This window comes from Phacochoerus africanus, chromosome 4 (assembly GCF_016906955.1).
Source record: "Phacochoerus africanus isolate WHEZ1 chromosome 4, ROS_Pafr_v1, whole genome shotgun sequence".
NCBI lineage: Eukaryota > Metazoa > Chordata > Mammalia > Artiodactyla > Suidae > Phacochoerus > Phacochoerus africanus.
The window spans coordinates 118,785,411-118,802,418 of record NC_062547.1 but is presented as its reverse complement, the minus strand read 5'-3'; the positions used below and the strand labels follow the sequence as shown (position 1 = coordinate 118,802,418).

Genomic DNA, 17,008 nt, shown 5'->3' with positions numbered 1-17,008 from the left:
ACCCACCTCATTCCCTAACTGAATTCTCAGAACACTAAGCAAGCCCATCAACACGTACTGAAGCTAGCACAGTTCATTGCATATAAAGACACACATTTTTTTGTCTTAAATCTCTTTGGTTATTTTAGTGCTATTTTGCAAGATAGTAACATTAAAAATAAAGGACAAACTTTAAAAAGAAAAAGACAAAGAAAATTCTGCAGGCAAGTATGGAACACTTACATTTTCATCAATCAAACCCCACGTCTAAAAAATATGAGAATTTTTCTTAAAGACGAAATAGAATGTCATGACACCTACATTGAGCCTTTATGTTCTTTCTTTTTATATGGCATGATGGAGATTCTGAAGCTGAAGAGAAGAAGGATGCTGCCCAGGACTATATACAAACACCCTGTGCAATGTACTATATGGATGACCCCAGGGGGTTTCCAAAGTGCAAAGATATTCAGGCCCATAATGCATAAAATCTGGACATCAACATGGATGTCAGGATAGAAGGACTGTGACTAGGAGATCAGTGAGGTTCCATTTCTGAGCTGTTTGGCTTCTTGTTTTTTTCTGCTTGAACATAATCAACTGCTGGTATTTTCAAACAGCACTCAAACCAGGATCTCAAAGCATCTTGTCACCAAATATTAATCCTTACTGTCATCTCAGGAGGTAGAACAAAGAAACAAATCCTATCTACATAAGAATGAAGAGAAAAAAGTGAGCTTGAGAGAGTTTTGGCTTTCTTTCCCTAAGACTTTAATGACCAATTTATTTGGCAGACGTTATACTGAGCATTGATGCTTTGCAAGGCACAGATGCACGATGAATGCTTTCAAACTGCCGATTTTTATAACTTGAAAGGGCCCATTTTAAAGTTGTGACTCATTTATGAGCCTGAAAATGCTATATCCGTATGTATGAATCAGACCCTGGAAGTATAAGTTTACAAAGTATTACATTACCATCAACCACAAATTACAAACCCATTGATGAAATGCTTAGAGTTTACTTAGCAACAGCTGAAACTTGAAGTGGTAAGAAATAATCTAATTATCCAGGAAACTGTAATAAATCAAGGTGCCAGCAGGATGTTTCCCCAGCACTGCAATGTGTAGTTTGCGACTACTTTTACAACTATTGAAGAAACGTGACCACAAGTAACTAACGGGTTTCAAAGTTAACTCAACAGGAAACGAGGCATCACTAGGGGTCAGGGCTCGAAAACGGGAAGGCCTCTGAGTGAGTCTCCTAAAAATGTAAAACGAAATCATAGATGGCAAATCTAGAAAACAAGCCAGTGTTCCAAAAACGTAGTTTCTCATTTTTGCATTTCTCTTCATGGGATCCTACGTAAATAATAAAAAATAAATAAATAGAACAAATGAGACTTTCAGATCCCATCCACCTCTTCTCCTTGAAAAACTGGCTTATGTACACACACACACACACGCTAAAGCAAACAAAAACATTTTTTTGAAACAAGACACTTGAAAATTTGAACCCACGTTATTTAAGCATTCTAAATGGATTATCACATACTGAAACTTAAAGTTCAATTTTACGTAAAATTGTCCTCTCTATAAAAGTCATCAATGAAAATGATCTTAGAGTAACAGGTTCACACCTAATGACAAAAAGGTAACCACCAAAATGGTGAATTAATTTCCTAGACATAAACAACAACAACCATTCTGTATTTGGTCTTAGGGGTTCTCAGGAATAAGGGTACACATTTTACCCTAGTATGTACAAAATTGAGATGATATTCAGGGCCCCTATTCAAGAGAAAGTGGAAGCCCAAGTCATCTACAAACTGGCGCTAAAAGGATGAAAACCTGTTTAGTTTCTCTTTTTTTTTTTTTGTCTTTTTGCTGTTTCGTGGGCCGCTCTCACGGCATATGGAGGTTCCCAGGCTAGGGGTCAAATCGGAGCTGTAGCCAGCGGCCTACACCAGAGCCACAGCAACGCAGGATCCGAGCCGCGTCTGCGACCTACACCACAGCTCACGGCAACGCCAGATCATTAACCCACTGAGCAAGGGCAGGGATCGAACCCGCAACCTCATGGTTCCTAGTCAGATTCGTTAACCACGGCACCATGATGGGAACTCCAGTATCTTTCTTCTTCTTCTTCTTTTTTAATCCTTATTATTTATTGCTTTATAACTAAGCAAAACTTAGTGACTAAAACAGCAGACATTTATAATGTCACAAGTTCTGTGCATCAGGAATGGAGTAGCTTTCCTGGGTGGTTCTGGGTCAGGGTCTTTCATAAGACTACAGTCTTTTCAAGGCTGTAGGAAGGATTTGCTTCCGAGGTCACTCATGTGGTTGTTGACAGGTCCCAGATGATCTGTTTCTTTTTTATTTTTTTAAGTTTATATGATTTTTTACGTTTTCCATTACAGTTGATTTATAGTGTTCTGTCAGTTTCTACTGTATAGCAAAGAGGCCCAATCATACACATATATTTATATATATATTCTTTTTCTTACATTATCCTCCATCATGTTCCATCGCGAGTGACTACATACACTAGATACAGTTCCTTGTACTATACAGCAGGATCTCATTGCTTATCCACTCCAAATGCAATAGTTTGCACCTTTTAACCCCAAACTCCCAGTCCCTCCCACTCCCCCCCCCCTTGGCAACCACAAATCTATTCCCAAGTCCATGAGTTTCTTTTACATGGAAAGGTTCATTTGTGCCATATATTAGATTCAGATATGTAATATCATATGGTATTTGTCTTTCTCTTTATGACTTACTTCACTTAGTATGAGAGTCTCTAGTTGCGTCTATGTTGTTGCAAATGACATTATTTTGATCTTTTTTATGGCTGAGTAGGATTCCATGTGTATATATATCACATCGTCTTAATCCATTCATCTGTTGATGGACATTTAGGTTGTTTCCATGTCTTGACTATATTGTGAATAGCACTGGAATGAACATTCCAGTGCATGTATCTTTTTCAGTGAAAATTTTATCTGGATATGTGCCTAAGAGTTCTATTTTTACTTTTTTGAGGCACCTCCATACTCTTTTCCACAGTGGTTGCAAAATAAGATATTCTCATCCTATAAGGGCTTTCCTAAGCAATTCTTTCATAATACTGATGTCTGAAGACAACCAATCCTTGGGTTAAAAATAGCTATTTTATATGAAATGTATGTTGTACAAGGTTTTATTGTGGGACATGATTTGACTGTGATATTCTACAATATTTTATGGAATAATAAAGCAAGTTTCATCTGCATTTCAGAAATCACCTTCCAGGTGCCTAACAAATGTGACTATTAGTGACAGTGCTAAAAGAATACAGTCTAAATTAATTAAAGGAAGAAATTAAACAGTTTTAAGACACTGGATAGTAGATTCTAAACCCAATTGAAATTCTATTCCTTAGGTTGTCTTGGATAATTCAAAAAATAAATATTGGAAGTTCTTTTGGCTCAGTGGTAATAAGCCCTACTGGTATCCATGAGGGCATGGGCTCAATCCCTGGTCTCACTCAATGGGTTAAGGATCTGGCATTGTCATAACCCGTGGTGTAGGTCACAGATGTGGCTCAGATCCCATATTGCTGTGGCCGTGGCATATGCTTAAAGCTGCAGCTCCAATTTGACCCTAGCCTGGGAACTTCCATATGCCATGGGTGTGGCCCTAAAAAGTAAAAAAAAAAAAAAAGTATATATATATATTTTAAAAACTAAATCAATAAATATCAAATTTATTTTCATCTGTTTTTCAATGATGGAAAGAATTCATTCTTGTTTCATCTAAAATGCAGTTTAGATTATTGGCAGCAATTGAAAATAAATTTCATTGTTTGCTTCTCTGGTTTTCCCACTTAGAAAAAAAAAAAAGCAAACCATTCTTACGTCATTTTTAGAAAAACTTATCTAACTAAAGCCTGTTAGTTAATGCATACTTAAATACTCTTAGAGATAAAACAATGAGGTGAGTAAAAACTTGAGTACTAATGTCTTAACTAAAGGAATCTGTTCCAGTGACAGAAACAGTGCCTAGCATCTCTATTTTATCACAGGTTTCTACATCTACTTTTCTGCTTGGTAACATTGCCACCAAAGTTCCCAGCTTGCTTTTCTCTCCCTTCTTCCTTGCCATCCCAAAGTTGGCCCCTCTCCCACATTACAAAACTTGTGGCAAAAAGAATAAGACTACATTGAAAAGAACTGTTTGGGTTTTTTTTTTTTTTTTTTTTTAATTCCCAAACTGGACATTCTGCAACTTCAGTATTGACATAGCACTATGTTGGCCAAACGAATGTTCTTTTCCCCTCTTGGGTATTCTCAATACACATTTATATATTAAATGCTCTGAGGACTTTTATGGTAAAAAAGAAAAGTAAAACACTTTTCTTTGCAGAATATAGCCCTGGCACATGGTATCCAGTCCTACCCCTTGCAAAACAGCTATAATCTTCCTCAGAAACAGTGTCCAGTGAAATATGCTTTGGGTTGAACAGTCATCTATACTATCTTTACAAAGCTAGGGAAGCCTCAAAAGGTTTAATTCAGGACTGGATAATTCCCAATTTTCAGAACCCTAAGATCTGAGATTTAGACTTTGAAGATATAAATGTTCTTGAGGTTTCTCCTGAACAGCACCAGGCCACACGTCCCAGGCTTCTTCAACAGAGAGTGTTCTTTGCAAGCTTGATGTGCACCTCAATGTAAGGCCAGACCAAAACCAGAGGCAGAAGGGATATTGTGGTCTGGTCTGGGGCAACCTTCTCCTGACAAATGGAGACCACAGAAATAATGCCAGATATTGCCATTCCATGTCTTCTAAAGAGGAGGGGAGGGGGAGGAGAGGAGATGAAAGGAGGGGAGAGGGGAGGAGAGGGGAGGAAAGGAGGGGAAGGGAGGAGAGGGGAGGGGAGGGGAGGAGAGGAGGGGGGAAGAGAGGAGAGAAGGGGGAGGAAAGGAGGGAGAAGAAAGGAGAAAAGGGGAGGAGGAGGAGGAGAGAAGAGGAGAAGGAGGAGAGAAGAGGAGAGGGGAGGAAAGGAGGGGAGGGGAGGAGAGGAGGTGAGGAGGAGAGGAGAGAAGGGGAGAGGAAAGGAGAGAAGGGGGGAGGAGAGGAGAGAAGGGGGAGGAAAGGAGAGAAGGGGAGGAGAGGAGGGGAGAGGAAAGGAGGGGGTAGGGGAAGGGAGGAGAGGGGAGGAGAGGAGAGAAGGGGGAGGAAAGGAGGGGGAAGGAAAGGAGGGGGGAGGGAAGGAGAAGGAGGAGAGAAGAGGAGAGGAAAGAGGAGGGAAGAGAAAGGTAGAGAGGAAGGAGGGAAGGAAGGAAGGATGAAGGGAAAGGAAGGAAGGGAGAGAAAGGGGAAAGAAGGGATAGAGGGAGGAAGGAAGAAAGCAAGAGACAGAAAAAACAAAAAATGAAAAGAGTTCTTTGTACTTATAGGTGAAATCAGAGGTACATGATCTACCAGGGAATGTAATACCATCAGGAATAGATACCTCCTACAGGATGCCCTCCTCATTAGTAGAGAACCTTTTCCAGAAACCTCTAGATATGCTGTGCCCTGTAGGAGATGAATAGGTTTGCAAAACAAACTGCCCCAAAAAGCCATCTGCCTCCCCACCACCTCTCTCCCTCAAGAGCTCTCTCCTGTAAAAAATATTCTTAGAGGTATATTCTCATTAACTAAGAAGAGAATTTCTATCAGGTGTGAATCCCCTTTATATGGAAGGAAGGTTTGGATGAACCAAAGATGGACCTAGCAGAGCTCATCCAAATACAAATTCCAACCAAAACATAGGAGAGTTGTATGTTCTATTTAGGCACTGCAAACTTTACAAAAGGAAGGAAGGGAGGGAGGAAGGAAGAGAAGGAGGGAGAGAGAGAGGGAAGGCAGGCCAGAAAGTAAACATTTAAGGAATGTAAGAGGCAAGCTACCTCACATTCAAAATTAATTTTGTAGAAAACAAAGCAAACATTTTTTTTTAAATACTTGTATCTGACAAGTCACAGGGTTTGTGTACCAAAACGAGAAATTTAATGAAAACCAAAATGTGGAAAATCTTCCACTTGCACAATGCTGGTTAATGAGTTTCTTTTATTTTACACATGTGCACAATTACAAAATGTTACTTGTGGAAAAGAAAAGCTGATTAATTCATTTCGTTTGCAATGAAGAATCCAAGGCCAAAAGAAGCAAGCTGGTTAGCCTCAGGTCACTCAGCCCCTAAACTGCACAACTGGAATTAGACCCCAGTGTCCCAATCCTAAGTGTGGGCTCTCTCTGTTCCTACACTATGGATTCATTCCCTTCAGGTAACTACTGGCTACCGACTTTCATTTTAAATATGAAACAGGTAATTTTCATTTTCTCAGGCCTCTTTATGGGAAAAGAGAGATGGTCTGTCATCTAACAATCTCAGCATATTAAAAATCACATATACTAAAGTTCCCATTGTGGCTCACTGGATTAATAACTCAATTAGTGGAGTTCCCTTTGTGGTTCAACACTAACAATCCTGACTAGTCCATGAGGATGTGAGTTTGATCCCTGACCCTGCTCCATGGGTTAAGGACCCAGCGTTGATGCAAACTGTGGCAAAGGTTGCAAATGTGGCTCAGATCCTGTGTTGCTGTGGCTGTGGTGCTGCAGCAGCAGCTCTGATTCAACCCCAGCCTGGGAACTTTCATATGCCACCTGTGTGGCCATTAAAAAAAAAAAAAAAAAGAAAGAAAAAGAAAAGAAAAAGAAAACAAACACCACAAATACTTTGGGTTGCAAAAAAGATTTGGCCCAGCTTACCTCAGGCTTTACAATGGGTTAAAACAGCTAAGATGAGCCATTTTCAAAAGAAAGTAAAATGATGTACATGATTTTAAAGAATTTGTGTGTGTGTGTGTGTGTGTATTTTCAGGGCCACACCCACGGCATATGGAGGTTCCCAGGCTAGGGACTGAACCCACATCCTCATGGATGCTAGTTGGGTTCATTAACCACTGAACCAGGACTGAAACTCCTGATCTTGAGGCCATGTTATTTCACTGGCCCTTGGGCAGCAGATGCACTGTGGACCACCCACAGGGACACGTGTGTTGTTCAGTTATGCTTTTATCCCCACCCATGTTGTTATGTCTAACTTTTAATGAAGAGTCATCGTCATAAATTAAACAGGTATAACAACTAAGATTTTCCATATTTATTCTTCAAACTTTATAGGTACAGCTGCTCCAGAAAATATCACAAGCCTCTAAATACCATGCTTGCTCAGAAACAAAGCATTACCATAAGGAGTCTACCTTTCTTTAAAAAGGAAAACCTTTAATCCCTCAAATTCCATATTTATGTAGAGTAGTTCTAAAAAAGATTCAGATGCATAATATTAAAAACCGGTCCCTACAGAATTGCTCCTAAAAGCATGTGGACTCAACAAACATGCCGGCCTCAGCTCCCTTCTGAGACCCCCCTTAAAATGACTAGAAAACAATCCTTCCAGAAAAGCCTAAACCCAAAAGGACAAGAAGAATGGGTGACAAGACAGCAATGGAGGCTAGAAAGCCAACCGACAAGCGATAACTGACTTACCTGACTTGAGAAGGGAGATTTCTGGACAAGCAGGTGAAAAACCAGGAAGCAACTATACCCACCCTGAGAACCAGCAACCTTGCCCCCTACCCCCGCTCCACACACACACACACACACACACACGCACACGCACACGCACACGCACACGCACACACACCAAAGACACCAGTACCTCCATGACAGGAGGTAAACACAGAGCTTTCCATGAGAAGACAGGGTGAAAAACTGCATAAAACCAGTAGACACCTAGATTCCCTCTTTTGCTCTGGGTAATAACTGGTTATGCCTTTTGCCAACCTGGCAGAAGTCTGGAAATGTAGCATCTGGAGAGGTAAAACACAAGCTCTGGGGACTGACTGCAGGGCATCCAGTGCTGGAGGCAGCAGGTCTACTCCACTGTGACAAAGAAGAGGAATAAATATTCACATATTAGTTGCTAAGAGCTCTTCCTTGACCCATCTTTCCATTCCCAGAGTACCGCCATCCAGGCACACACTTTCATGGCAGGACCATAAAAAAAAAAAAAAAAAGAAAGAAAAAGAAAAGACTTCCCAGGAGCCAGTTAGATTGTTCAGAGAGAAATAAAATTGTGTGAAGACACTGCAATCACTGTTCCATACCCCCACCCAAATCGCTCTGTAGTGAAGCCCACGGTTGACAAGTTCTAGATTTGTATAGAAAGCCTCCAATCAGGTTTTTAGTGCCTCGATCGTAAGTATGAGCAGACAATCAAGGAAAGCTAAACACTTAAGGAAAGCTTCTAAAACAGATGGAAGCAAACAGCAACAACAATGACAACAGCAGCAACAAAACAGAAAAATCAATCTCTGGGGAAACAAAAAATACACGAAGAGAAAAAATTTCAAAAATTATCGTTAACACCTCTAGAGATATAAACAGTACATCCATGAAAAAAGCCACGAGGTTATTTTTTTAATGGGTATTTGGGGATCAAATATGAGACCCTGGAAATTAATACACAGTAAAGAAGAAATAAAACTCCAAAAGAAAGAGTGTGAAAGATAAAACTGAGCTTACCATCCATACGTGGAACAAAAACAGAGATGGAAAACAATACAGAAAGAAAAAAGAAAAAGTATTAGAGGAGGGCCAATATCCATACAACAATAAAAAAAGAGGAACAAAAACCATTAAATAATACAAGAACATTTCCAAGAACTGAAGGAGATTAATTCCATGATTACACAAGTCCACTGGATTAAAAGAGAAACCAGAACATACCGTGGTGCAATTTTAGATCATTGATCCTAAAAGCTTCCAGGAAAAAAAAAATTAAAAAATGAGAATAGCATCAGACTGCTGGACCCCAGATGGCAGAGGAAAATGAAGCCTTCAATATTCTGAGAGAAAGTGACTTGCCATCTAGAGTTTTCTATCTGGTACAGTCATCAATGAAGCAAGAGAGAAGAAGGAAGACTGGCATACCTGCAAGGTCTCAAAGAACCTCTCTCACCCACTACCTTCTTTTAGAAGCTACTAGAAAATGGATTTTGCCAAAATGAGGACATAAATGAAGAGAGACGAAGAAATGAGGATCAAGAAAAAGGGCACTCAACATACAAACAAGACAAAGGAAATCCCCAAATGATGGACAAGCAGTTTAGAGAGTCTCAAGAAGTTCAAGGTGAAATTGTTAGATTTCCCCAATATACATAAAGCTAGTAAAAGGGTATTTACATGGTGTGCGAGAATTTAGAGATGATGTAGTGGTAAGTACAGAGAAAACGAAGCAAATAAAACTAGGCCATTATTAACTCCAGAGAAAATACAAAGATGTGCAGAAGAGGCAAAATGATAATATACTATGTAGTTCAACTATAAGTAGAGTTCATATAATCATAATAATGTCAATATGGAATATAGATTATTGGTGTTTACATAACTTACTAGGAAGATGAAAATTACTCTTTTGGAGGGGAGAGTTGTGAAGGGGTGTGCATGTGCAAGTGAAAGAAAACAAAGCCCCAACTTCCCTAAAAACCTAGAGGAATCTAGATGCAGCAATATAAGCAATACCATGTAGAAATATGGAAAGCAATTACCAAAGAAATGGGTAATTGAATTGAAGGCGATTACTTCTGGAAAGCAGAATGCTGGAGGGGTGTTCGAGGTTTGCTACTTTTGCAACAGTTTGCGTACAGATATACTTCTTTGTTAGCATGTATGTACACATCTTTAACTTTTAAACTAAGTTTAAAAACACACAGTTAATACAAACACCAACATCCTAATATTTAACAGTCAAGGGGAGGGAGTGGGATGGACTGGAAATCTGGGGTTAAAAGATGCAAGCTATTGCCTTTGGAATAGACAAGCAATGAGATCTTGCTGTATAGCACTGGGAACCATATCTAGTCACTTACGATGGAGCATGATGGAGGATAATGTGAGAAAAAGAATGTATATATGTATGTGTGACTGGGTCACTTTGCTGTGCAATAGAAAACTGACAAAACACCGTAAAACAACTAGAATGGAAAAAATAAACATCATTTGAAAAAACCAGTTCTATAAATATCTACATCATTCGTATGTGTCTATTGCGAATTTCAACTGGAATTTTCTTCACCAAGGTCACAGGAGTTTTCCCCCCTCATTATGACAGAATTCCTCCCATTTACGCAACAAATCTATTTTTGTTTGTTTGTTAAATGGCAAGGGTCATATCACTGATGTTCTAACTGATTAACTAAGACTCACAGAACAGCTCCTGAGTTCTGAGGCTGTATCTAGCTCTATACCCAGAGTTCTTCAGACAATAAAACAAATACATGTGGCTCCTTTGCACAGCTGTTGAAAGTTCAATAAAACCAAATATATACCTATAAGCTCCTTATTATCAACCATGTGACCCCTATTATAAATAGGCACTATAGTCAACAAACCACTGTGAGGTATTCCCTAAAAGTTTAGACATCTTGCATCACCACTTTTTGCTGGATTTCTGTCTCAAGCAACACACTAACTGAAGAGGCATCAAAATGATTCAGCATTACCATTAAACAAATATTTCTCATGAAAGTCGCCTATATGACTTATAGGTCTCCAAGTTTTGACACGGATTATAAAGGCAATCCTCTAGTGAAAACCGATCAAATTAGAAAGGAAAACACATGGCCATCAAGACACTGCTGTGTGCAAAAAATCTTAAGGACAATTTTGTCTCATTTAAAAGAAGCCCACCTGGAGAACCCCAGATTTTCTAGAGTAAGTCTCTACATGCTTCTGGTCTAAAATGCGTTCTTTCTCCCACTTTCAAGGACACCACATGGCAAATGACGTTCTCAGGAAAAGAAACAAACTTACCTTTCACAAGCTCGGACTGTCCATGCGGCAATTATCCATAATGAGATACTAAAAACCAAGAGTACAGTTCCTGGGCATATAGTCATTAAAGTCTTCATAACAAAACGCGTATTGAAGTTTATCTTATTAAGTGCTCCAATGCTTCTAGAGGAGGCATCAGTGAAAAGTTTGCTATGTAAAAGCATGACTCTGGCAATCAGATAGAGTCTTAAGAACATTGGTATAGATAAAATAATATCCACATCAGCGGTGGTGGTGGATGGGGCATAGGAGAAGGCAAGCCGGGCCGTCCATGTGAACGTATAATTCCCAGGTATGGGATGAATAGCACACACCAGTATTTCCAAGCAGATGAAGAAAATACGCTCATAAGTCATGGCTATTCTCCAGTCATCTGCTCCATTGTCCACCATGAACAACTGAAAAAATAAAGTAGAAAATCAGCTTCAGTATGGCATGAATGGTCCACAAGTGTTAGCGCAGATTTTTAAAATACATAACAGGTGACTTTTAGCAATCATGGAGAGCTATAGGTCATACCTTCTAAATGCCAGCCAGGTACACTATTTTTAGAAAATGGTTTTGGCACAAAAGGAGAACTTTATTTTGTAAAAATTAAAATTAACAACTTGCTCTACAGGAGCTGAAGCTACTTTGCAGTCCATGCCCCTGGACAGTCATGTAAGTAACATCATTTTAAAATAAAGGGCTTGGGCCTGTCAGTAACATACCTCCCCCTTAGATGAAGTCAGAAGGACTTGCCTTATAACAAGTTGCTCTCCTCGTTAAGGGTCTGGATCTAAACCTTGACCAATTCTATCCATAATCTCAGTGAAATCTACTTAAAATGCCTCTGCGATCAGTTATTCCCTATAATGCAACAGTACATGAACATTCTTACAGGAAATCCTATTCTGTCTTCAGAGAGAAAATCACCAGGGACCAGAGACAGATATGGCAAAAACATTTCCTCTAGCTTCCTCTTTACTGCTCTTTTTTTTTTTTAATGTTGTCTCTTCTGCTTTTCCTTAGCCCTTGGACTATTAATTTCTTCTCTCTCTCTCTCTCTTTTTTTTTTTTTGGCTGTACCCATGGCAGGTGAAAGTTCCTGGGCCAGAGATTGAAACTGAGCCACAGTAGTGACAACAAGGCACAGCAGTGACAATGCTGAGTCCTTAGCTGCTAGGGCACTAGGGAACTATACTAATTTTTTTTTTCTTTTTTAAGACTGCACCTGTGGCATATGAAAGTTCCCGGGCTAGGGATTGAATTAGAGCTGCAGCTGGGGGCCTATGCCACAACCACAGCAATGCTGGATCTGCACTGCATCTGCGACCTATGCTGAAGCTTACAGCAATGATGGATCCTTAAGCCACGGAGTGAGGCCAGTGATCGAACCCATATCCTCAATGGACACTATAGTGGATTCTTAACATGCCGAGCCACAAAGTGAACTCATACTAATTTGTTTTAGTCTTTCCTTTTTAAATAAAGATTCCTCTTTCATTCCTCATTCCACAATGAAAGAAAACAAAAAGAAAAAGGAAAAAGAAAGAAAGGAAGGAAGAAAAACGGTAAAAGGAACGGAAAAGAATGTTTCCTGTCTTCCCTGGCTGTTCAGTAAACAAGTCCACAAGCAACCAGAGGCATCTGGAAACGTGTGGTGACATTTCTGACTGCCGCAGTGACTTGTGAAGGCTACTGGCATTTAGAGCCAGGAAGCCAGTGTTGCCAAGCATGCTGCAATTCTGAGAGTCCCACGCAGAAAAAAAGACCTGTCTGCCCAGAATGCTGACAGTGCCCCCCCCACGGAGAAAGATGACAAATTCCCTGCCTTTGGGGAAGTAGCCAAATTACGTAGAAAGCCTGAGATAAAAGCAACCCAAGTGAGAACGGTATGTTCTCAGGTAAGTGAGTCTCAAAGGAAGTTGGCTGAGCAGATCTCCACTACGCCTGGGTGCTTTGATCTCTGCTCTTCCAGAGTCAGGGAAGTCATTTGCCCACTACTCAGATGCTTACAAATGCTCATTCTAGGTTAATTATCCTGCAGGTCACAGCTACCTCCCAAGCAATTATTCAAGCATTTAATGCTGCTTTGCAAAGACAGGATCTGAGGACAAAAATCACAACTTCTTTCTGGTAACCTCAAAAGTTGTGAACTGGCAGAATCTCTCGCAAACATAAGGAAATTTTTAACAAATTAAGTTATGGCAACATAATGACTTTAGCTATGTCTTTTATCATAACTTTGTTCATCCAGAGACCACTCAGTGATAAATAAATGCTAATAAACAGTACAAATTATATTTTCCAACTTTTTTTTTTCCTCCAGACCCACAGTATATGGGAAGTTCCTGGGCCAGGAACTGAGACCCATCCAAGCCATAGCTGTGACCTACACTGCAAGTGCAGCAAAGCCAGGTCCTTAAGCCACTGTCCTGGGCCAGGCATCAAACCCATGCCTCTACAGAGACCCAAGCTGCTGCAGTTGGATTCTTAACCTACTGCGCCATAGCAGGAGCTCCTCTACTTTCCAATAAAGAAAATGGTCATCAATAATGCCACCAAGTTGGCTACAGAAATATTCTTGTTCAGTTCGCCACTTGCAACATCACTTTGATATAAAGAATTTCAATAATAATAAAGATGTACAAAAGACTGCCTAGATACAATGATGGAAGTCTTCTAAACTTTACGTTAATGAGTATTTGCTGGGTACTGTAGAACTCTATAGGAATATGACCTCCAAATCTCTTAAGGTGTTTCTATCCAAAGGAACATATTCCTCTAACTAGGTACTTTGAAAGGCTCCATACCTTCCAGAAATGTAATCAATGTTCTCTTTGGAAACGGCTACAGGGCTGATTACAAGTCACATGAGAAAAACAGTATTGTTATTTAAATCTACATTTGCATGTCTACTGAAAATTGTATTACCTCGTTGATCTACTTTCTTCTCTGAACATGGATCTGAATGACTAGGCAAAAAATTAAATCTACCCCCAAAAGGAGTAAAAGCACCAAGGCCTCTGGAGAATCCAAAGCTGTGCTGCAGATTCTGAGCCCAAGTCCCAGATAGGCTTTGCCCACTCTACTCTGGGCCACAGCTGCACAAATGCAGAGTTAAGTACCTTCCCAGGTAACTGGTCAAGAAATGCTAATTCAGGTGTGTAATTCTGATATACTACTTCCAGTCTCCTACCTTTCCAGGCTAGGCCCTCCTCCCAACACTCACAGAGCACCTCTTCCTCAGAGGTCATGCTCTTCTCTCCTCCCAGGTCACTTTCCACTGCCCCCTCTGTTCACTTCCCTGACTAGGCTGGTTTGTCCCTTCCCATCACTTCAATCATTATGTCCTGAGTATTGTCAGTGGCCTTCCCCTCTAACTTCTGGTGTATGTGCACTGATAACTTTCGATCTGGGACCTGAAGGTGGGCTGGGGCAACCACACACCTGTGCCTTTAAATTCAGCATCCCTGCCAACAAGCCCCAACCCCTATAACTTCTATTTCAAACAATCATCTTTCTCCTCCAGAGTCACCTTTGTTCCCCTGCCAGCATCCTTTCCCCCCAGTATCAGAAATACTTGTACATTATACTTCAGCCATAAACTCACTGACATCTCATCCTTTTCTGCTCATCTCCCTTTTTGTTCAATGCTCACCTTTTAAAAGCAACATGACACCGAAATCCAGTTCTCCTACCTGGACTGCCTACTTCCTGTGCTTCCTTCTTCTCGGTGACTCAACAAATAAGTTCAAATCTCTACTGTTCACGCAAATGAGAGCAACACAAACAAACAAGAAGAAGCCCCACTGGCTCTGTCTGCCCTAAGTGGTGTTCATTTTCTTACTTTTCTTTCATCCCCCAACACCCTCAGGGGGCCCTTATCCTCATCACTTTGCCAATATAGCTTTGGCTAAGGGTCACTCAAAATACCTTAATTATGAAACCTGATCCTTCCATCTTAATTTCTGTTTCACTTGATCTGTCTGATATTAATCACTCCTTCCTTCCTAAAAAAGATCTCTTCTCTTGGCTTGTGTGACACATGGCCTTTTTCATCTGCTGCTCCTCTGAAGAATCCATCTCAGTTTTCTTCAGAAGGCTCCTTCCTCCTCCCCATTTAAGAGCCGCTGCCCTACGGAGGTCCATCTCTGACTTCTTTCATTCTGTACTTTCCTGGGTGGTCTCTTCCAGGCCTTCTATCTCCATTACCCAATTCCTTGTACTGGAAGCCATCCTCCATCCTCCATCCTCCGATGACCTTTTTAAAATGTAAATTATATAATTCCATTGCTGTCAAGATGAAAACTATGCCAAGACCCTCATTCGGCAACCTGGTTTTTGCCCATCTCTTCAACCTCACTGCCTATTACTTTTCTTACACCTCCCTCTGGTTGCAGATTTTTGAACATATTCACGGAATCCTGCTTCTGTGTCCTTGTGCATCCTGTCCTATGGACTGGAAGGTCTTTCCACTGAGCAGCTTGTTCTTCCTTTAAGTCCAGACTCCACAGTCACCTCCTTTAGGACATGGTCCATGCCGTAGGCAAATCTGTAAAACCCTTTCCTTTCTTCCATCATCATCCCTGGATGTGCCCTTACTGATGCTCCCACAGAGGACAATAAGGATTTGTCAGACTGTCACCCTACTTGACTGCGAGGCTCCATGAGGACAGGATCTGCATCTACCTAGTAGAGAATAATAAACTCTTGTAAAATGAACTGCCTTGCTATTTCTCAGTTAATATTGACTACCCTAATCACTGGACAGGTCCTAATGCTAATGAAACATGCTCATGGGAGATGAGAATACTAAAGCATAACACAAGTGAAAAACATCTATGACATTTCCCAAATCTGTAGAGAACACACCCCATTAAATGCTAAGTCACTGCAGCAGCGTAATTTTGCAGTTCTATAGCAAGCCCAGTAATGTCCCCAGAGAAATTTTCTATCACATAGTTCCTTTTTATTATCAGGGGTTTAATTAACACCTGAAAATACTTTGGTTCTTAGTTTTGTTTTACCATAATACATATTTTAATGGTAAAATTAAAAAAGAAATATTTCCTCTCCACATAATTCTCACCCCTAACTGCTGCTTATCCCTTTGTTTATGCATTTTACTAAGCAGCCAGTGTACTAAGTATCTCCTATGTGCCAGGCACTGTGCTACATACTAGCCACACAGGAGGATTTACAGCAGATGGAGAGTCTGCCCCATGAAACTGATTTTCGCAAAGAAAGAAAGACAAAATCAAGAAAGCAGACCTAAGGCAAAATAAAATAATTATGTCTATAGACATTGCTATGAAGGAAACAAACAAGAGATGAAACAGAGAACAAAAATTAGAGGTGACAGCAGATGTGGTCATCAGGGAAGCCACCTCGAGAACTATCATTTCAGGCTATCCTGGACAAAGAGAAAAGCCAGTCATATAAACTGCCAGGAAGAATATTCTAGGCAGAGGAAATAGCACATGTAAAGGCCATGGGCTATAAAAGCTTAGCATTCTTAAGAAAATGAAAGAACACCAGAGTGGCTGAAAATTAACGATCAAGGGGCAGAGTGAGAGATGAGTTTGAAGAGATAAAGAGAGCCTAGGAGCTAGTTGGCCATAGCATCTAGGCTGGATTTCATTCCAAAAACAGTGGGAACTCACTAGAGGCTATTAGGAAGAGGAATGGCATGATGGGACATACAGATTAAAGGGCTCATCCTGCTGCTGGAGCAAAACCAGAGTACACAAGGGAGGATATTAGTTAGGAAGTTCTTTTGCATCTGAATGGTTGTAGTTAGATTCCCTCTGACCTGGACCAAGCAGGGGTTGCCATGGAAATAGACAGAGTGGATGCACTCGAAATATAGACTGGAGATCTTGCTAGAACTTGCTGATGGGCTGAATGATGGAGTGACAAAAGACAAGAACCATAGAAGACTGAGTTTCTACTCTGCCAAACACAGTAGATGGCTGTGCCACTTCCTGAGTACAATGGGATGGATGTGAGGAGGGGGAGGTTCTGTTTTGGCCATGGTCATCTGAGTATAGATGCCAGGCAGGCAGCAGGAAATGCAAGTCACTCAGAGGAGAAGTCTGGACTATTGAAGT

At 40.5% G+C, this 17,008-nt stretch overlaps 1 protein-coding gene across 3 annotated transcripts in view; it reads right to left on the bottom strand.

The window, feature by feature from the left end:
- Window positions 1–17,008, bottom strand: part of KCNN2 (potassium calcium-activated channel subfamily N member 2) — a 432,831-nt gene that overhangs the window by 97,571 nt on the left and 318,252 nt on the right. For all 3 annotated transcript variants that reach the window (XM_047778437.1, XM_047778439.1, XM_047778438.1), the window contains one exon: window positions 10,893–11,311. In XM_047778437.1, the coding sequence (XP_047634393.1) occupies window positions 10,893–11,311 (419 nt within the window). The remainder of the gene's footprint in view (window positions 1–10,892; window positions 11,312–17,008) is intronic.